General features: G+C 43.4%; 1 protein-coding gene across 1 annotated transcript in view; it reads left to right on the top strand.

The window, feature by feature from the left end:
• The first annotated feature begins 1,371 nt into the window (after window positions 1-1,371).
• LOC116299661 (protein ELYS) overlaps window positions 1,372-22,901 on the top strand; it is a 44,979-nt gene continuing 23,449 nt past the window's right edge. Inside the window, exons 1-5 of the mRNA XM_031708365.2 lie at window positions 1,372-2,007; window positions 2,500-2,711; window positions 3,194-3,265; window positions 21,969-22,077; window positions 22,637-22,694. Coding sequence (XP_031564225.2) covers window positions 1,550-2,007; window positions 2,500-2,711; window positions 3,194-3,265; window positions 21,969-22,077; window positions 22,637-22,694 — 909 coding nt within the window. The 5' untranslated portion in view covers window positions 1,372-1,549. The remainder of the gene's footprint in view (window positions 2,008-2,499; window positions 2,712-3,193; window positions 3,266-21,968; window positions 22,078-22,636; window positions 22,695-22,901) is intronic.

Here is a 22,901-nt window from a genome sequence, read left to right as displayed (position 1 = left end):
GTATGTCAATTCTTTCGTTGCAAGCTTTTAGCAAGCCCACAACATATCTTTGAAAGAGGAAACTCAATTAAATTAGATTTTCAAGATAGGACTAATGAAGAATTGAAGTAAGAAAAAATGGTATTGTAGTCAAAATAATAGAATGTTCGATTCCTTTTGAAGTATCTTAGTATATCAGCCTTTTCCCCTTTAATCGTGAAGCATTTTCCATTTTCTTTTTTTTTTTTTGATTTAAAGATAATAATGGAAGCCAGAGTGGCTCTCATATTAGGAGTGGGACTAGCTGACATAAAAGCACGTACCGTGCGAGAACGTGGTCAACACCCGGAATGGCTTTCGTTTGCAATTGAGTTCAATACAAGCACACGGTCGACTGACATCGGCCGTGACATTACTTCTTATATAAGAATGGTTTTCGCATGAGTGGAAAAGATACAGTAATGACTTACACCAGTCACGCATGCCGAATGAAAGGTTTCCCACGTCTCAGAGAAACCTTCCGTACTAGCATAGGTACAAGGGAGTCCCCCCCCCCCCCCCCCCCGGGGGTAACAGATAAGGTACTGTCAGAAGACCGCTTTATTATTTCGGAGTCTGCTTCGAGCAAAACATGCAACTACATGCAGTTCGACTACGAATCACCGTAGTAAAAATATGGTCTATTGTCGTGTCATATTACCGTCCAAAGAGTACTCTATTGTCCGAGGTTCTTTAGGGGAGCCGCGTATATTGGTGTTACAGGTAACGACAGGTTCTCTTTACAGTCACTTACGAAAGATGACGTCATAAGCCATTGAAAGTGCCCTTGGTTCAAGTAAGTGGTCTGGTGGTCTATTGTGAAGTTAATGCTATTGAAAAAGCACAAGAAAATATAGAAGTTCCGAGTCTCGAATGACGCAAAGGATCGCGCGCACAAGCGCCAACCTAAACATTAGCTGACTAGCTTGAAAAACTATAGAGAACCGGTCGCTACGAAGTGTAAAGAGGGGGGTGGGGGGAGGTATGAATCCCGTGAATCACGGAGAATGAAACGGTCATCGGCCAGTAGAATGTGAAAATATGGATGAATAGAAATTCAATGAGAACTTATATCGAATGGCCGGCCACTCTCGGTGAAATTGTCAAGTGGCCGCTAAATAGAAGACTTGGCCGTATGAAATACAAGTACTGCAAAAATTCTCTTTTAGACTGGATACTGGCCACCATATTGCAAAAGAGCAATGGAAATTACAAAAACGTTTCCAATCTCACAAGGAAAGAAAAGGTTAAATTTTTAATCTCTTGGGCTGCCTGTGTTTATTCGCCTGCAATCAATACAGCCAGCTGAATCTAAAGTTCACACATGCGCTTTACTGCATTTGGCGCGTGAAATTTGATTGTGTTGGAATTTGAACCAAGAAAATGTGATTTTGTTTGCCCTAGAAAAACTACTTTTTAACGCTTGATCTCGTTGAACTTACTGAAAAGCTTCCCGAGATTGTTCTATCCAAATTTCGTATTATAAATTTGGGGTATTTTGGACGGAAAGGGCTTCAAAAAGTTGTCCAAAATGCAAGATGTTTTGTCTCCAAACGGTTCATCTGATTTGATATCTTACGCCAGTGCAACTATTGAATGCCTTGAAAGATCTGATCTTTCTGAAGATATAAGCTCACTGATCTCCGGCTCTGCTTTTGACAATGGTAAACTAGCATGGCTAGCCAGAGGATCGTCCTTAGAGATCGTGAATACCAAAACAGGGCTTCGAGAGGCAGCGTGGAGGTTTGGATGGGGCTCCAAGGAGAAAAGAGCTGTTTCTATCAGTGCTGTGGCAGCATTTCCAATGGGTGATCGCGATCGTCTGGTCGTAGGCTTAAAGGATCTTTCTGGTGGTCAACCTGGTTTGGTTTGCTTGTTTGATCCTTATGTATCACGTGTTATCAAGGCAGTTGTTGTGCCGTATCCCGTCACTACCCTAGAGAGTATTGTTGGTGCTGGCGGAGGTGATGCACCCCCATCATTGTTAAGGTAAAGTGTCTTCTTTGCTGTTACATACAACAATGCAAACTGCCACATGCCAGTTTGAGATCTAGCTTGAGTACAAATAACGCCATATATAAGAAATGATAAACAAGAGAAGTTTGTACCCAAGTTAGACCATAGTGCACCATGTTTGCTATCCTGGGTCAAGCTTTGCTGAATATGCATATATTGAAGATGATTGTACGCAAGCTAGACCAGAATGCACCATGTTAACTATCCGGGGTAAAGCTTTGCTGAACATCAATATATGCATGATAAGCAAAAATGTTTGTAGCAAAGCTAGACCAGAATGCACCATGTTCACTATCCTGGGACTAGTTTTGCTCATCACCCATATAATACATGACCAACAAAAATCTTTGTACCCAGGCTAGAAACCAGAACACATCATGTTTGCTTGTGTAAACTACAAAAAGCAATTGCTTCATACAATATTCCATTGTATCACACTCAAAACCATTGATTGACTAATTCTAGTATCCACCTGAAACTATACTTCGGCATTGTTGCCGTGGGAACAGAACAAGGACACACATATCTCCTGGATATGAGGCTTGACGACGACATGGAAGAATTCGATGAGTGGAATCCTAGCCAAATAGAGCTGGTAAATAGTGACAAGGAAAATATTGCAGCATTCAGAGAGGAAGCAAGAGCAAATGGCACACATATTGCTGTTGAAGTTGAAGGTATTTATTATAAAACATACAGTATGCTCATTTAACAATAAAAATTAAAGCTACAAAACTAAAAATAATAGTTGGTCAGTAGACACTGGACTATTTCAACGATACGGTGGCCATGTTGCTAGATAGATAGATAGATTTTATTCGCTCATGTAGATGAAAGTATACAACTTTTTGCTAATACATTGTAGTACAGTAAATGAGGGTTTTTTAAAATATGTATATATATTTATGTATATAATTTTGTACATAATTAAAAGCATTGAGCCCGAGGGCTAAGTTAACTAGGGGGCAAAAAAATAAAGATGATGGAAATATAAAGAAAAAATATATTTCCTGTGTTTGTCTTCCTTTTATGGGTAAGGGTGATTTATGTATCGTCTTAATTGGTACTGGTTTGACCAAACACTCCGTAGGCCGATCGTCATATGATACATAACCCAGCTAGGACATACATTCAAAATGACAATGTCTTTCAACTGTAGGTAAAAGTCACAAGTCTGGAAAATTTTACTACCGCAGGCCAGAATCTGGAGAGAAAAAGATATATTCTTCAGGTATGGAATAATGAAAGGAAAACAATAAGCTTAATAGTATTAACACTTTTTTGTTGAGTTCCTAGAACTTGTTCCTTCCTTACAGGCGAATCAACCATGCATTTAATTTACATGAGAAAAGAGATGTGAACTTTATCCTTAGTGCTAGGATCTTCCTATCTGCCAGACAGGAAGATCCTACTGCTAGGAAGATCCTTGTACCTGAAAGAAGCCTGCCAATGTGCAGGTAAAGGGAAAGCAATAAACGTCTAGCTGATAGGTTGATTCACCTGCAAGGAAGAACCTACCCGTAGGATAATCCTCCTCCCGTGTAAACAGGTCCTTAGTCAAAACTTAAACTAAACTAAACTAAACTAAACTAAACTAAACTAAACTAAACTAAACTAAACTAAACTAAACTAAACTAAACTAAACTAAACTAAGCTAAGCTAAACTAAACTAAACTAAACTAAGCTCAACTAAACTAAACTAAACTAAACTAAACTAAGCTAAACTAAACTAAACTAAGCTAAACTAAACTAAACTAAGCTAAGCTAAACTAAACTAAACTAAACTAAACTAAACTAAACTAAGCTAAACTAAACTAAGCTAAACTAAACTAAGCTAAGCTAAGCTAAGCTAAACTAAACTAAGCTAAACTAAACTAAGCTAAGCTAAACTAAACTAAGCTAAGCTAAACTAAACTAAGCTAAGCTAAACTAAGCTAATCTAAACTAAACTAAGCTAAGCTAAGCTAAGCTAAACTAAACTAAACTAAACTAACCTAAGCTAAACTAAGCTAAGCTAAGCTAAGCTAAGCTAAGCTAAACTAAGCTAAGCTAAACTAAGCTAAGCTAAACTAAACTAAACTAAGCTAAGCTAAACTAAACTAAACTAAGCTAAACTAAACTAAGCTAAGCTAAACTAAACTAAGCTAAACTAAACTAAGCTAAACTAAGCTAAACTAAACTAAACTAAGCTAAACTAAACTAAACTAAGCTAAGCTAAGCTAAACTAAACTAAGCTAAACTAAACTAGTAGTATAGGGAATGGGGGTTCCAGCGCAATCTCAACACGGGCAAGACCCGTGTCAAAAATCCACCTACGGAAACAACCCACTCCAAGTGTGGTTGGGGGCAACAGCGCAAATATGTTAGTCTATATATGGAGTGCGAAGAATGTAAGAGAACTTTTAAGAAAGAAGCGGATTTGAAAAAGCATTTGAAAATGAAGACGAAGTGTATGAGCAGTTATGATTGTGGATGTGGTAAGAAGTTTGAGACTAAGGTTAAATTGTTTTGGCATTGTCAGGACTGTGAGTACGACTACGACGACTTAAAAAGTGCTTGGTATTAGGTATAAAATATTTCCTATTATATAGATGGAATCCCAAAGCAACTTCAGCACGGTGTCAATACCCGGTAACGGTGAGATTGACGTTAGACAGTTTTGGCGTCAGTCAGAAAGGAAGGTTAAAAGGACTCTCCGAAAAGGTATAGAAGAATTAGGAGCCCTGAAAGCGAGCATAATGGTAGAAGTAAGTTTGTCAAAAGACGAGGTAATGACGACAGCAATGTTGCGATCAAAGTCGTTAGTGATATTAGAATCCACGAATCTGGATAGGTCACTCAGTGAAGCCTTAGAAGCAATAATGGAGTCGCTGTCTAACTACACGAAAGAAGGATCGGGTTGGACAGTAGAGGAGGTTGAAGGAATAGAGATAAGTATAGCCAGGTACGTACCCATACGAGGGGGGAGTTACGTACCGCTACCAACGTGGGTAGAAAGGAAGAAGGCTATTGTAAACGTGAAGAATGAAGACAATCGATGCTTTATGTGGGCAATCAGGTCTGCACTGTATCCAGCAGAGAAGGATCCCTGTAGGACAAGTAAGTATCCCACAGATGATTTAGAGTGGGATGGTGTGGAATTTCCCATGCAGTTGATAGACATCCCCATATTTGAGGAAATAAACGATCTAGCAATTAACGTTTACGGAGTCAGAGAGCAGACGATAGTACCGTTAGTTCTGTCAAAAAGTAAAGGAGAGCGCGTACATTTATTCTACCACGGCGGACACTACTCATGGGTTAAACACATTAGCAGACTATTCTACAGACATACTAAGCACAAAGGCAAAAAGTACTTCTGTGACTGCTGCTTGCTGTCATTTACATCCTTAAATACCCTAAAGAAACACGATGAGATCTGCCGCGGAGTCGAAGAAGTGGCGCAACGGATCCAGATGCCCACCAACAAAGAGCTTTCATACGCAGACCATCAAAAGCAGATGCAAGTGCCTTACGTGATATATGCAGACTTCGAAGCGTTGATAACTAAGGAAGAGCAGAAACGTGGTGCCACGAATAAGGTAGGATTACACGAGATCTGCTCCTTTGGTTACATAGTAGTCAGATCAGACGGTAAAGCAAACCCTCCTGTGATTTACCGAGGTAAGAACGCAGCTAATGAGTTTCTAGAAGCATTGCGAGAAGAGGAGGGGGAGATTAGAGAACAATTAAGACGTCCAAAGAAGATGGAATTTACCAAAGAGAACCAGGAGGCTTTTAACAAGGCAAAAAAATGCCACATTTGTCAACATACGCTTCTTCAGTTTGGAAGACGAGCCAAGAAAGCGTGGGATGAAGATGGAAAGTATCTAGGAGAAGCTCATTTTAAATGCGGGAAGTATGCTAAGAAAGGTGAGAAGCCGGGAAAGCCCTCCACGCACTGCATTCACTGCCACAAAGCATTTGTTGAGGATTTCTATGTGGATAAGGTTAGGGATCACTGCCACATCACGGGTAAATACAGAGGAGCGGCTCATTGGAAATGCAATATAAACTTCAAAGTAAATCCAGACATGGAGATTCCGGTGTTCTTTCACAACCTCCGCGGTTACGACTCCCATTTGCTACTACAAGGAACAGACGGCTCCGACGTCAAATGCATACCCAACAACAAAGAGCGCTACATGTCCGTAACTGTGGGTAAGCTAAAGTTCTTAGATTCGCAGCAGTTTATGGCGGACTCCTTAGCAAACCTCGTAAAGTATAACACCAACGTTCCCATTTCCAGTCAATACGGCGCGGAAAGGAAAGGAGTCTACCCATACGAATACATGGATTCCTGGGATCGATTCAAAGAGTCCCTACCACCCAAAGATCGCTTCTACAGCACCCTAAACGAGTCTGGTATAAAGGATGAGGAGTACCAGCATGCGTTAGACGTGTGGGAAAAGTACTCCTGTGAGAACATGGGTGACTACCACGACATCTACCTAAGGTCTGACGTAGTGCTGCTCGCAGATGTTTTCCAAAGCTTCAGAAAGATGGCTATAGAATATTACGGATTGGATCCCGCTAATTTCTACACGGCTCCTGGGCTCAGCTGGAGTGCTTTGTTAAAGAAGACAAATGCGCAGTTGGATCTCCTAACGGAGTACGACATGTACCGCTTTATGGAAGACGGTATTCGTGGCGGCGTATGCGGACCCAGCCGACGTTACGCCCGCGCAAACAACCCCTTAGTAGAGCACGACCCAGAGAAACCAACCACATACATTTACTACCTGGATGCGAATAACCTTTATGGTTGGGCAATGTCACAGTACCTACCTGTGAGAGACTTCGAATGGGATCCAGTGAAGCCGATAGACTTCTACATGCAGGTAGGAAAGGAGGAAGACAAGGGTTACGTCTTAGAAGTGGATCTGGAGTACCCAGAGCGCCTGCACGACGAACACAATGAGTTCCCCTTAGCACCAGAAGCGATAGAGATACCATTTAAGCAGCTAAGTCCGCTGCAAAAGCAAATGTGCCCTGGTTACAAACCGTACAGGAAACTAACTATGAACCTGATGGATAAGAAGAAGTATGTGGTACATTACCGCAACCTGCAGTTCTACGTGCGACACGGAATGCGCGTAGAGAAGATCCACAGAGTCCTAAAATTCACGCAGGAACCCTGGATGCGCCCCTACATTGACTTTAACACGCAAAAGCGTACCGCAGCGAAAAATGACTTCGAGAAAAATCTCTTCAAACTGATGAACAACAGCGTGTTCGGAAAGACAATGGAGAACATCCGCAAGCGCGTAAGCGTAAAAATAGTCAGCACCAAAGAGGAAGCAGAAGCATACGTGTCACAGCCAGGCTTCGTTAGATACGTAGAAATGCTGAACTTCTACGTGATTCACATGAAAAAGGCAAACCTCTTACTAAACAAGCCCGTTTACACAGGCTTTACGGTGCTGGATCTATCGAAGCTGCTTATGTACGAGTTCTACTACGATAAGCTTAAGCCAAAGTACGGAGACCGCTGTCGCCTCCTGTACACAGACACCGACTCCCTAATTCTAGAAGTGCAAACGGAAGACGTTTACAAAGACTGCCTCCCCGACATAGACGAGTACGACACCAGCGGTTACCCGAAGGAGCACTTCCTTTACTCTGCGAAGAATAAGAAGGTAATTGGGAAGATGAAAGACGAAATGTTAGGAAAACCCATCGTGGAATACGTGGGTCTGAAACCAAAGATGTACAGCGTGCTAAAGTTAGACGGCGTAGAAAAGAAAGCTAAAGGCGTAAAAAAGTATGTGGTTAAGAAGGACATTACGCACGAGTCCTACCTCAACGTATTACGAACACGCAAGGAACAGCGGCATAAGATGAACAGCCTGCGCAGCTATGGTCATCAGATACATAACGTCACGCAGGAGAAGGTGTCACTGTCTGCATTTGACGGTAAGCGATGGATGTGTGATGACGGAGTGCATACGATAGCATTCGGACATCACACGATAAGCAGTTCTTCTTTGACGAACCCACGCGTGGGACCATCATGAAGATAATACAAGATGGGCTGACCCTTCTTAGCTATCGCACTTCGGATCTGGTAAGTTTCCAAAGACCAATTAGGATCCGTAGCTCTTTTGGATCCTCCTTCTAATTCACCCGGCTCATAGAGATATCGAACCGTGACATTACCTAATTTCTTTTCATGGGGGAAGACCGCCCTCGAACTTCTGACGTAGGACTTGTGTTCCACGTGTTTCTCTTTTATGGCATCCCTGGGTTTTATTCCCGTAGCCCTGGCCGCCTCGTTGTTCGAAGCTGCGACGACCTGGGGGAGCCTCTGAGTCCATTCCCTATTGCGTTTGGAGGGATCTTCCAGCTCTTTCCAATACTGGTATCCAAAGAGACGCTCGGCCAGGGTCTTATTGAATCTTTCGACAATGCTTTGACCCCTGTGGTACTCTGCTTTAGCTCTTCTAATTTTAGTGTCGTGGTCTTTCAGGGTCTTGGTAACCACGCCCATAAACTCCGTCCCCGCATCCACTTGCAGCAGCTTAGGCCATTTCAAGACGCGCTTATAAACCCTACCTAGGGCTTCTGCGACTTCCCCAGAATCCTTGCTGGTTATAGGTTCGGCGTCCTTGTATCTGCTTGCGATATCGACTACGGTCAAAGCGTACCTATAGGTCTTCTTTCTCACCTTATCGTGCGGCAAGAAAAGCAAATCCGCCTGATGAACTTCATTGGGGGTATTTACGGTGAAGCTGGGCCTGGGAATGTACTTAGGCACGGGAAGATAAACCTGCCAGAGGGTTTGTTTTTTCAACCAGTTCTGAGCCGTTTCGTCTGATACCCTGGCCGCGGTCGCGAGTTTCTTGATAGCTGACGCTCCTTTCCAATAGCCTTCGGGTCCATAGTAAATCCTTTTGAGTTTGTCCTCTACGCGGCCCATTATATGAATTCCAAAACAAGATTGATCTTACGTCCGTTAAAATCCACCGTCTTTCCGTCCACTTTAATGGTGATGTTTATGCTTTCTACCAAATTAGACAAGTCATAGCTCAAAGAAATGGGAGTGTATTCTACTGGGTCAAATGGATTACCTTGGGGCAGAAACTTGGACATAAGAGAAGACTTTTCTCCATTGTTGTAACTATGGACCAAGTCGCAATAGACTTCATAAGAGGATGCGACTTTCCATTTCACATCATATGTACTGCCGCTATTTATCGTGGTACTAGTAAGGCCCAGGAGTTCTACCAATGAACTGTCCTTTAGATTGGCGCTCCCATTATTTTTCTTGAATGTCATTTCATGGGGCAATCCTGTGGTAAGAGTGTATCCATGCTTCGCTAGCTCCTTAGCCAGTGTTATTGGGGTGTAATGGGAATCTGGTATTTTTGGTTTGGTGCCGGAAGTTCCGATGACAAAGCCATTAATTAAATTATACCAAGAATTATACAAAGAGCAACTAACCAACCGAACCTTACAGGCTTTGATGGGAGGATTCAAATACGTGGTAAAGTCATTCTTGTCGCTTTCCAAAAAGACGATCATTATATTAGATACGCCAAAGCCACGCCTCCGGCCAGCCCTGCGACTCCCACGAATACCAACTCACTATCTTTTTGTTTCTTAGAAGGCTGGTAGTAATTCTTGAACTGAGGCTTTTTCATTCTAAAGTCGGGGTGTGCTTGCGCATAAAGTTTGAAGGCGTAGTCTGTGTTTTCGAAGTTCTTGTCTGCCTGCATTTTGTCTTGGTAGTTCTTATCCAACCAATCCCTGTAAGCTTGTCTTTTTTCATTCCAAGCTGCAACGTCCCTTTGATATTTCTCCAGCGCTAAGTCGTGTCTCTTTCTTTCGGCGGCACCGCTTTTGTCGCCTCTAACTAATCTATCCAAATATTGACCACCATAATTAGCCCCTGTAAATGCTAAAGCTGTAATGACTCCACCTGCGACTAAGCTAACCATTATACATTAGGTAGGTACTTTTCCTTCCGTAGGTAATCCTTTACCATGATAGCCCCGCCTACGGCAGCGGTCATCTTAGCAAAGTTAGCGAAGCTCTTGCTTGGGTCTTCAGTAAAGTCTTCTTTGAGCACTTTCTTACCTACCCAACCAATACCCGCAACGATGGAAGTAATGATAGCTGCCTCTTCAACAGTTTTCAACAACGCGGTTGACATTATATTACAAAGCGAGAAGGAAAATCTAGGTCGCCACGGTACGTGGTGATAAATCTACTCCATTTCAGGGATCTTACTTTTTCTAACAGCCGGTTCCACAGGGTGATATGTTGGTGGTTCTACTTTTGGCTTCGTAGCCCGCCATTGTAAGTAAAGGCTGCCTGCTGCTATAGCGACTCCTAACGCGCCAATGACGTACCCAGGATTAATGAAGGATTCCTCTTCCTCCACCTTTTCTTCTTTTTTGGCTTTGTTCTTCCTGTTCATCTCCGCGAGCTTCTTTCCGGCAGCGACTCTGCCTGGAGATTTAGCCTTGGTGATTCGTTGCTCCTCTACTTGAGGGGTTTCCTCCGCCTTCGATTCAGCTTCACTCATTTATATCTAAGGACTTGAAGGAATTGATAAGTACTTAACTAGGTACTTGAGGCGACCTGGGTAATTCCCGCGAATGGCTTGACTAAGTACTTGATAAGTCACTTGCAGGTACTTGACTAGGTACCTCAGCAAGTGCCGCCTGGAAGACCTTTTCGACTTCTCTGTCCTTCTTGAAGTCCTTCCAAGATGTTCCGAAGGAACCTAGTACCTCCTTCAAGTCGACGTGCTGAGCTACGTGAAGTGCCGCAGAGGCGACTGCCATTAACTTACCGCACTTCAAGGACAACCACCCACAGGTTATCTTAAGTTCTTGGGCGATGACATAGTCATCTCTTATGTCCTTCTGTAGTTGCTCCACGTCGTCTATGGGCAGCGCAAGTCCAAGCAATTTAGTGGCAAGTCGGATAGCGGAGTCTGCTACGGCGTCCGTGGTCTTACTTGCAAGGGCGGCCTCGTACCTCTTATGGAACTTCTTAACTTCCTCTTCTGACAACTTATTAACTTGCTCATGGGTAAGTTCCTTGCCTATCATTTCTTTGCACTTTCCCGAAGACACCAGGATGTTAAGTTGTTCCTTGAGGTTACTTTCATCTAACTGTGTGGGGACTTCATCTATGAGCTGCTCAATGTCCATATATGTTAACGTCATACGGAAACCTCAAAGAGAAGATCATCTTGGAATGTTGGTGCGTTTTTAAATGCCGCATGTATTCGTGCAGCTGTTCCTTGCTTATCTCACCGCCGTAGTCGCTTAAAATGGTTTCCAGGTCAGACTTGCTCGGAGTGTAGAAGACAACTAGGGAGCCTATGTTTTCCCTAAAGGGCTTAGAGACGCTGGTAAGCTGCTGGGAAAGCAACCAAACGCTAATGTTGTCATGTCTGCCGCTAAAGGCGAGCTTCACTAATTCGGAGGTGCGCCTTTTTACGTCGTCCCCACAGGCAATGTCATCCAATATGAGGAGCGTCTGTGTATCTTTAGGGAATTGCTTGTGCCAGAACTTAAGATGGCTGGATAACTCGTTAGGGTCTAAGATATCTACGAAGAAGTCGTCATCTTTCACTCCTATACCCGTCCAGGTGCGGTTATTCACGTAGGTGGGACAAAGCAGCACGATATAGTCGAAGCGGTATCTAAAGGGTCCTAATAGCTGCTCTACCACGAACTGGGTCTTTCCGCAGCCGGTGGGTCCTACTATCAGAGCATTACAAGGTATGTGATCTGGGTCCATATATAGATGGATTCAGTGGAAGCAGTGCAAAAGATCATCGCCGACGCAAAGGATAAAAGAGACACCATAGAAATGCAAAGGGAAGAGATAGACCGGTTAAAAGAGCGCGTGCAGGAATTGTATGATGAGATGTGCAGTCTGAAGCGCACAGAGAGGCTTGCTGCGCTCTGGACTATGATAGGCTGGACTAGAGAGTCCGTTAAGGACTTTATGCGATATCCCCCATAGATATATGGATTACATTTGCATGGAGTGTGGACAAGCATTCGAAACCCAAAGTGAGTTAAACCATCACTTAGATTGGCTGTAAGACCTTCAATATATGGACTGCATTACGTGTGAAATACCTACCGACTGCATTTTCCCTCCTAAGGAGCCTACTGAACCATCCGATGACTGTATAGTCGCTACGCCGCGTAAAGAATACGCCTGTCGTCATTGTAACAAGGTATTCGTCGAAGGAGATTTCGTTGGGCATCGGTGCTTGGTGGATACTAAAGCACGAAGGACTTTAGAAGATGCTCGATGAAAAGGTCGTAAAGAAGGTCTTACTGATTTCCACCAAAGGAATTAGCATAGACCTTATTTCTTATTGTTATTTTGTTAAGGCCTGCAGGATGCTCTAGGGTTAGGTCTTCATAATTATTGTTATCTTGTTAAATGCTGCAAAAATGACATTAAGGATAGTCTATTTTTCATTATCGTTAAATGCTGCAAAGAATGGTTTATGTCTTTCATCATACTAATAAAACCTACGTATCTTAACAAAATAACAATAAAGAATAAGATCTATGTAATTGTCTCTTACCGTATCTTAACAATTTAACAATAAAAAATAAGACCTATATAATGAAGTGCGTGCAATGTGATAGAGCTTTTAGTAGCAAGCAACGATTACAATACCACCTTTCCAAGAAAGTCTGTCAAAAGACCATCAGCACTGTTTGCGGTGACTGCGGTAAGGAATTGTCCACCGTACAGACCCTACGATATCACCGCGAGCATAGAGTCTGCCTTAAAGGCCATTGCCACCGATGCGATGAACCCCTCTTTGAAGAGAACTGGCATAAATACCGCTGCCGGCGTTACCACCTCGAAGAAGTTGTCTGTGAAACCCACGGCGATTTAGCAGAGCGATGTTGCCCCCTTGAAACCAGCCGGGCGCTCACGCGACGTAAGAAGGAAATAGACCAAGATTTCGTATGCTTTGACGACTACGAAGGAGTAAAATGGGAGAACCGAGAACACTGGGACGGCATCTGCGATAAATGTGGCTGTCAACGCAGCGGTCAACATATTTGGTGTTGCCTGTACGACGGACCACGTCCTTTAGACCATTACCTGGCGGTACGAAAGGCTTGGAAAAATGAGAAAGATATATGATTCCTCAAATCGCAGCATTCATAGGGGGAGCCTTGATTACCGTATCCGCTTACCAGATAACAGAAAAAATGAGGTCCGTCGAAGCAGACCAATACTTGATTAATCACACAATGGATTAGCTTCGGCTCTACGTTCGATGTCAAACTTCCATCGACCGTTAACCTTACCATAGGTACGCAGGTGTGTATATTCTTCACCTTGCAGTACGTACCTTACACAGTCAGGTGCCCAAAGACTGTACTCTTGGCTGCCGTCTAAGAGGACCAACCTTAAACGGTTAATGTCCTCGAAGACGACGTAATTTTTTATTTCGTATGAAATGCCATGTAGCAAGTCGCGCCAGTGAGTTTGTTCAAGAATCATTATATCTATGAAATATCTTTTGGTGCGTTCGTAAGTTCTCATGCGATTTGAAAGCCTTAACGCACCAAGGGCAAGGTATGCGAATGCCGTCGACGTAACGGTCGATTTCCCTGCAGATCAGATCGTAATCGTTGCTCACCATCGTTAAGTATCCATTCATTTCATATTGCGTTAATACCGCTTTTTGTTTGTCGGACAATACGCCGTTACCCTTTGGTGTTTTCAGTTCCAGACAGAACCCATTGTATTTCTTATGGGAGTTAAGGATTAGGATGTCGGGTTGACCTGCCTGGTAGCCCTTTTGCCAGCACTTTATCCTTTTACTACTGGTATCTTGCAACTCCCCGAGTCCAGGTGCTAATATCAGCGTGGGGTAAAACCGGCGTATGCGATCGATGACCTTCCTATGTAAGTTGAACTCGTCCTCGATCTTGAAGGCCAACTTATTTGAGCCGTCCAACGAGTACTTTCCCGTCTTCCTTAACGTAGGTAGGACGTCTTCGAAGACCCAATCTTGGAACGACTCTGCCGTTGGCAGTTTGGAGCTGAATATTAATTGATACAAACCAGCCTCCGTCACATACAGGGATTGGGGGTGCGAACCAGAAGGGAGGCGATTCACCTCCAATTCGTTAAGTCTCTTCTTATGCTTGTTCCGCACGTGAGCTTTAATAGCATCTTTGGTGTCTGCATAACCTAATGCCTTTGCTACCTCCTTTGCTTTAAAATACAGCTTATCGCCTTGCACTATGCATTGCAGTTTAGTTTCGTTGTTTTCGAATACGCGGAGCATCGTATATACACCATATTTTTTATGAAAAACGAATTAAGGTAATTTGTTTGATTTGCAGCCAGTACGTCTTTTTCATTTCAACTGCTCCTTTGGTAAAATACAGCTTAACGTGATGGTCTCCGGGAAATTCTATGGTTGTCCATTGTTCTTGTTCGAAGGGAAAAAAGTGCTGCACGTGCCGCTCTATGTCACGCAGCCACGCCTTAACATGACAAAAATCGAAATCCGTTGTGGGTTGACTTACCGTTGTGGTTCGACTTTGACTAAGGATGTTCGTTACTGGTGTCGTTAGCACGGAAATGTGTGGTATGGGTGCCGTAACAATCGTTGTTTCTAGCTTGTTTACGTGGGGATTGGAAACTTCCATTATACTTTAGTAGGCAACGCTCTTTAGCTGATTCATTTCCACGCTCAGTTGCGCGTCTGAGACTACGAAAATGTATGCGTTGATCTTATCGCCGTCACCCGCGGAGGCATTCTTGGTGCGTTTGATCTCCAAAGTGATGCCATCCTGCGTATTTACTAAACGTAAACCCTGGCCATGTAGGTCTTCGTCGTTAATGGTGCGCATGTCAATCCACAGCGCATACTTATCCTTAAAGAATTCCTCGGGGCTAATTTGGTCGCCAAACTTGCGCATGGCCTCTCTGTACACGTCTGCGGGCTTTATCCCCTGGGAGTAGACCTTGTTTGGAACGCCGTTTATGTTGACCCCCACGTTAGTAATGTTGGGGTTGTGAAAGGCCTCGGAGTCGCGCTTACCAGCCTCATAGGGCTTAGCAAACACCAACATCAACCCCGTAAGACTTCTTTGGGGGAGGTTAATGCTTTGGTTGATAACCTCATCCGTCTTATCCAAGAAGCTAAACGTCTTATACATCACTACGTGGTCGTAAAGGAATGCCTTGCCGGAGCTGTATTCCATGCCAGCGCTACGGGCCAGCTCTTCGCTGTACACGGTCTCGTACTGTAATTCTAAGTTGGTAATAGAGTATGGGGTTGTTGTGGTAAGTGCAGTGCTTAGCCCACCAATGATGTTATTAGCATCTGCTAAAGTTACTTCAAACTGCAGTTCGGATAACTGTCTTGGGTAATACACACCGTGATTCGTAATCACTTCAAAGTCCAACGGTATGACATACTTACTACCATAGGCGGTCTTTATTCGCTTTGCGTCTGCCACTGCGGTTTCTCCGCTGCCGTCAGTAGGTTGCGTTTTCGTAGGTGTGCGAACCTTACGTAGAATGACACTACCAATTCCTTGTTCTATCCTTTGCGCGCGGTCAAAGGCTGTCAACCATAAGTCTTTGTACGTGGTATACAGATCGTACCTATTTAAGTCCAGCAAGGATTCCCCGGCGAACTTTACGCGCATCTTAGAAACAATGTTGCGACCCACGTTGTTAACGATAATCCTTTCATCTGTGGTGCTTGGCTGCACCGCTAGGTCGAACCTTAAAGCCAGGGTACCAGGAACCAATACTAGGTTATCCGTTAGGCGGGGCACGCCTACATACAGCGTCTCACCTGGCTTAGCGCTAGAAGGCGTGAATGTAACCCGGTGAAAGGTGCGTTCTGCTTTCAGTCCGCCAACCTGCTTAGGTAATATGTTGGGATTTAACTTTGAGCTTATCATATATAATGGAAGCAGAAGGAACGGATTTCGACCCCACCACTGAGGAAGGTGAAGTAGACATTAACGACGAAGAATACGACGCATGGACTAAAGGCGCGGAAACCGACCCCCTAATCTACGACATGGCTCTAGAAAACACGTACGGTAGTAGGTGGAAAAGCTTCAAGGCAGCCTTGAATCGCATGTGGCACGAAAAGAACCCCGGTGAGTCCCCTCCTGAGTACATAGAACTTCGAAACATGGGTGAGCAGGGAGCAACCGCGCGGGAAACCGTAGAGTGGGCAACGCAAGAGCTACGAATGCGCTATTTCCACTTCGAGGCCGACGACGTAAGGCTCACAGAACGCGGAAACAAAGTCCTCATAAGCGTCCAAGACATGAGATATCCCGACAAAAACCGCTGGACCAAACCACAAATCCTCTTCGACGAAAATGGCTCGGTCATGGTTAACGTGGCAAGATTAAAAGGCTTCCAGCGTGCCACTAGAAGCATGTTAGAAAGGTTGGGAGCCCTGAATGAAAGGGTCGCACTAGAAAAACACGCCGAGGAACTACAAGAAACGTTAAAAGAAAAGGAAGCAAAGTACGAAAGACAAATACGGCAGCTAACCGATGCTCAAAAGAAAGAAATCAAGGGTAAGAACGAAGTCATACTGCAATTCAAGCGAGAAGCTGAAACGGCTTTAGACGAAAGAGACCGAGCCAGACACGCCTTCAATCTTACTCTAAAAGACCTGGATATGAGCAAGGAAGAAGCTAAAAACTTGCATATCACCATAACCGGCTCTTTGGAGGAACGGCGGCAGTTGGTTGCCGAAATCAACACCATGGAAGAGCAACTTCGGCAAAGAGATCAGGCCATCGAAGACCTGGAGGGGCAAATAGAGCGGCAGCAGGAAATAATCAACGACCAGACTCGTCCCGAAGAGGAAAGGGAGGCAGCTCAAAGGGAATCAGAAACCCTTCAGGTACACCTTGCGGAATTGCGGGCTCAAAAGGAAAACCTGGAAAAGGAGCTGGGGCTTACCACCAAGGAAAAGGTAAAAAGAGCCCTTTTGAAGTATGGCGTTCCGCTGGCGTTTGCGGTCGCTATTTCAAGCGTAGTAGGAGTTATCCTATCCGCGCTTAAGGCTACAGGCGCGGGCGTAAAGAAATTAGGCAATGGACTAACGGACTTGGGAAAAAAGATGGCAGCCGGTCTTCCTGGGCTGCTGGGTTCAGTTGTTTCCTTGGCACTTAGGGCCGGCGGCGAACTGTTGAAGTTTGTAGGGAATAACATCTGGATCTTGGTCGTCGCTATTGGGGTGGTCCTCCTGAAGAAGATGAAGGCTTGATCTTATCCTTCTCATCGGGCGGTGCCCTGCTTTGAGGATAATGAAAGACGGTATTAGCACCGCCCTGGTAATTTGGAACCAACGGCAACACACTCATGGTAGAAATGGGCTTATGACTCCAGGCTGCATTAGCGGGCCTGCGACCTATGCGATTTATCCCAAACTTGCCGTCATCAGAAGTGACTTGCAACTTAGCATATTTACAATTGGCTAGCATATGAAAAGTCACTGGCGTTAGGTCTTCAGAGGACCTAGTGTAGGGCTCCATCGAAAAATGGGTAACTTTCCTGGTGTTCGTTGAAGTTCGATAAGGAAGCAGGGGCTTATTATTCTCATCGATAAGCCTAAACCCCACATTCGCATGCGTATTTGCATTAATGCTAATAGTGCAAATGACCAATGCAGTGCCCCCAACCTCAACCCACAGTCCAACGTCATGCCAAGCGCCGTTGTCATATCCCTCTTCATCTAAGCGGTGGGTATAACGCGTTTCCCTCACGTATGGATTCATATATTACAGGGAACAAGTTCCCTTCTAGAGGCTCATTACCGTCAAAGTGCTGATGGTCATGTGGTTATAGACAGTATTCCTTTGATTTTCTATGCTATTTATGCAAACACTCCCGGTGTCATCTACTCTTATCTGCAGCTTTACCTTCCCGTGGCAATCAGCAACCATGTGGAAAGTCCAAACGGAAAGATTCTCAGAGCTATTCGTTGGCGGCTCTACTGAGAAATGCGTAGGCTCCCTGTTGTTTGTCTTCGCGCGCATGGGCTGTAATACTCCATTGTCGTCACAGAAACGAAATCCTACATTCGCACTGCTAACGGCCCCCAAAGAAATGCTGCATAATATCAATTTCTTTCCTGAGTAATTCAAATTCACGGACATGCCCGTGACATCAACCCAAGATGCCTGGGTGTATTTTTTCTCGCCTGTGTAAGTCGTATAAACACAATCTACTCCAGTTACGTAGGGGTTGTTCATCGCCATATATAATAGCTTAGACCAATGCTTGCAGCTGCTAAGCCGGCCTTTAGTAAGTTATGGTCATATTCCTCAGGTATCGTAGGCAGGACCTTCTTTACTGGTTTCTTTGGCGGCACGTACACCTTTCTTAATGGTTTTTCTACCTCTTTTTTTGGCTTCTCTACGAAGTGAGTAATGCCCTTGGTCATGTCAGAGTTCACGTCATTCACCCCAAACTTCATATCCTTAGTAGCTCGCTGCAGCTTGTTGTTATAACCCACAACGGAATTGGTGTTAATAACCAAATTACTTGGCATTAACCAACAACCAGGCGACAAAGCGTAATCCAGTCGCACTTTAGACTGCTGCACCGCTAATTGATATCTCTGCACCGATTTAGATATGTCATTTTCTATTATTGCAGACTCAAATAAAGTTAGGAATTCTTGTTGCGTTTCCTGTGAAGCGCCTTGGGATCCAACAATGGGGTTGCGGGTATTTACCTGCGCTCCCAGGATGCAGTACACGAATGCTTCTATGCTACGGTTAATCCTGGCTAGGTTTCTTAGACCTTTTCCTTTCATCAACACGAATGGATCCCAAGTGCCGAGGTAGTTCGATTGGATTCTGGTAATTAATGAATTATTACTCTTATCACCGCCCATATCACCGAACTCTAACTCATTACTTGGGTATTTTTGATGTCCGTAGTCGGCTGGCTTCTCACCGTTGGCACCCCAAACGTAAACTATACCCAGCCCATGCGTCTTACCCTCTTTGTAACGAAAATCTTTTTGCTGTGGTTTGAACTCATTAATTAACCTTTCCAGGGCTGCGGCGTCATATCGATTATTCAATGGATTAAATGCCTTATCTCCCGGTAAAGGTACATTAAGTTCCTTCAACAACCTCCTTACCGTAAAGGCAACGTGAAACCGCATAAATGAAATGTGGAACATGTCCGCGGCAACACCACAGCCTTTAGTGGCAGCCCAAATAGCAAAGTTTAACTGCTGTGGCCAATACCGCATGTTGGGTCCTGCTAACCATTCCCTGGCCTCTTTACCTGACGTATGCTTCAACATCGTCTCTTTAAAGATATTCCTTACTACTACGTTAAATGATTGCTTACCCACTAAAATCTCTAGATGCGTTACCAATTTTTCAAAGTTGTTTACACCACCTTCAGCATCGTAAAATGGGTAATCTTCCGTGGTTAATAATAAGTTTCTAGGAAAATTGGGTGCTTTATGCTCGGGTTTTGGTGGTTTATGAACGGGGTGCACAATCGGTAATTGCTTCAGATGATCGTCTACTTGCTTCACCAGCGTTGGCTGTAAGTCCGCATTGCTGTACATTCTGGAGCCGTTGAAGTAAATCCCATCGGGTCTCCTTTCGAACTTACTAGCATCCGCGTGCGGAAACATCTTCCTAAAGGCCCTCCAGTTCCAGTAATCCCTGTTGTCGTGATGTGGCTGCTCCTGTATATCATTCCCAAAAGCGTCATACATTAGTATATATAATGGATGTTATACCATCAGCACCTCCACTCTATCCTGAACTTCCTAAGGAGGGTCCTAACGAACTAAACGCCGAAAACTTTCGTCTGAATAAAGCGAACTTAATCCTCGCTTACTTAGAGGGTCAAACGAAGCACTATGAGAAGGTCAGGAAAAAGTATGCTAGAGCCCGAAGCATATTACATAAAATCGCGATAACTTCCGGCTCCATGTCCGTGGCGTTAACAGGCTCTGGCGTTGCTACTTCGCTTACTGGGCCGGGAATAATCGTTGGAGTTCCTTTGGCTAGCGTCGGCGCCGTCTGCGGTATTATTTCGGCTGTTACAACAGGCGTTATGAAACAGTTGTCAAGCAAAATATCCAAGCATGACACGACAATAGCTCTGTCAAGGGCTAAAGTAAATACGATCATTGACCTTGTCTCAAAGGCTTTGCGTGACAGAAAGATAGACAACGCAGAATTCTCGCTTATCTTAGCTGAAGAAGACAAATACGAGAAACTAAAGTCGGACATAAGGAATAAAAAAACCATCGTGAAAGATCTTTCCGAGGAATCTCGCAAAAAGATCTATCAAGAAGCGAAAGAAGAGCTTCAAAGAAAGCTTGCTCAGTAAACATCTGCTTCGAAAAGAGCGTGACGGGATTCTATTTACATATCGAACGTCAGTCTAGAAATTATGCAGATTAAATATAGTATTTTTCACATAGATAAGCGTCCAGATGTGTCTGGCGTTCGCTTGTGATCGTGGACTTTGGGGCTGGGGAGACCTAAAGTCCCGAGTTCGAGCCTCGCTGTAGATGCATTTGGACCGGTTGCTGTGAGTGAAAAAAAAAGCCTCCCCCACTCACAGCAACCGTGGGGGAGGGGTAGAAAGTGCGATTCAACCCCGCGATGGGGGGTTTCGCGATTGGAAAGGTTGGAAAAGTCAGGGGGTGTCTCGGGACGCTGTCCGGAGTTCACCCTCTGGTGGGTCGTAAGAAAGATATATGTGTATGTACTAGAGGGCCTCTGGCGCGGGATGAAATAAGCCCCGTAAGCCCAAAATGCAAAAAACCCCACTGGGGATAGCTTGGTGTTCTGCGCGATGCATTCCCCAGTGGGGTTTCTGGCAAAATAAACGCCAGTTTTGCATTTTTATTTTCTCGGAATCCATCCTAACAGGGGGTGGTTGGGGTCTATTTTGTAAAATATTTCGTAAATTACGTCAGGGTAATAAGGAATATCCTTATTCAGCTGACAAAACATCCACTCGGCTTTTGCCATATCAGAAACCTCGGGAATAGACTTACCGGTAATTTCAGACAAAAGATAGGGAATAGCTTTGTAATATTTTCCTAGTTTTAATTTTTTCAATGTCTTTCGTAGGCTTTGTGGGGTTGGCTCTTTTAAGTGGTCTATGATTTCCTCCCATACTTCATCGTCTAGATATACCGGTCGATAACCTTGGATATGACTCATCCAGTCCCTAAAGTATTTTATTCTCTTGTATGGGGTCTTCTTACGACCTCCATTGGCGTAATATTGCTCTTTGGTAGCATTTGGTACGGCATTACGAATATTCTTACCACACTCGTAACACTGTGCTGACGTGTCGCCTTCTATTTGCATTTTCTTACCACAACAAATATACTTATTTGGTGGTGGGGTAACAAACTTGGGTTTCAAGCACTTTACACAGAAATCATAAACAAACTCTTTACATTCTTCGCACTCCATATATAGACTAACATATTTGCGCTGTTGCCCCCAACCACACTTGGAGTGGGTTGTTTCCGTAGGTGGATTTTTGACACGGGTCTTGCCCGTGTTGAGATTGCGCTGGAACCCCCATTCCCTATACTACTAAACTAAACTAAGCTAAACTAAACTAAACTAAGCTAAACTAAACTAAGCTAAGCTAAGCTAAACTAAGCTAAACTAAACTAAACTAAACTAAACTAAACTAAAAGATAAAATGAAATAATATGGAACTGGTTGATTTTTGATTTTTTTCAATACTTTCATCTTGTTATTTAATTTGATTAACTTTTATGAACAAGCTCTATCAAAAAGATCAAAAAAATAAAGTATTTTGTAACTCTAGCCATTTTCATGTAAATTAAATTGATCTTACTTTCGAATAATGCTATTTTGCAGGTGATATATTTGTAAGTGCTGTCAAGTACATACGGCAAGCTGGCTGTCTTGTGATTGGATACAATTTTGGGTGTTTCCAAATATGGGATCTTAATGCAATGATTCTTGTGTAAGTACATTAGTAATGTTTTCCCATTTCAGACCATGAGGCACTCTCTTCGGAATATTGAGTTACATCCACATATTCTTGTGTCTTCTCATGGCCAAAGATGATACTCTAGGGAATGACGTGTAATCTGAAATAAAACAACATTATACACAAACTATTTATACTTAGAGTGGTTACTGTATGACAAATAGCAAATGATAGGGCAGATTCTTAGACAGTTAAAATGTACTAAGTTCAATCACAATCAAAGTTTGGTATATGGCATTGTCGCTAATAAACCTTTTAATTAGCCTGGATGTAATGCTTACCCATTTCAGACCACATGTTATTCCTAGCATATCATTCTCTTTGTTTATAGTTGCACACATGAAGACAGTCACATAAATATGGACACGACTCAAACATGGAATCTTATTTTCAAGAGGCTAGCCTAGCTAGAGAATCAAAACCTGTTTATTTTCCCCTAGTCTTTTAGCGTCTCAGCTCAGAGTTTCTCTCTCTTTGGTAGTATAATGTTATATATTTAACTGCTGGTTGTATTTTTACTGGTTTATTACAGGTATAGCAGTCAGATGGATCAGTATGAAATGTCAGCCATTACGCATTTTGCTTATCAGGTAATGAATTTCATTCAAAAAATGCACAAATATACTAAATAATGTATAGCCTTTACTCTTTATAGATCGTTAATATAATGAAAGAGAAAAAAAAAGACAGGAATGAGAAAAAGAGAAATGTTCTCAGGGCTCGAAATGGCTGAAACACATGCCAAATGATTTTGAAGTGCCAACTCAAAAAAAGTTATACAACATTAAAAAAACTAC

The sequence above is a fragment of the Actinia tenebrosa genome, unplaced genomic scaffold (genome assembly GCF_029948245.1).
Source record: "Actinia tenebrosa isolate PJP-AT-01 unplaced genomic scaffold, QUT_ActTen_1.0 PGA_scaffold14__42_contigs__length_11649687, whole genome shotgun sequence".
NCBI classification, from domain to species: domain Eukaryota; kingdom Metazoa; phylum Cnidaria; class Anthozoa; order Actiniaria; family Actiniidae; genus Actinia; species Actinia tenebrosa.
Note: the sequence above shows the minus strand (reverse complement) of the source record. Positions and strands in the feature narration are given on the sequence as shown.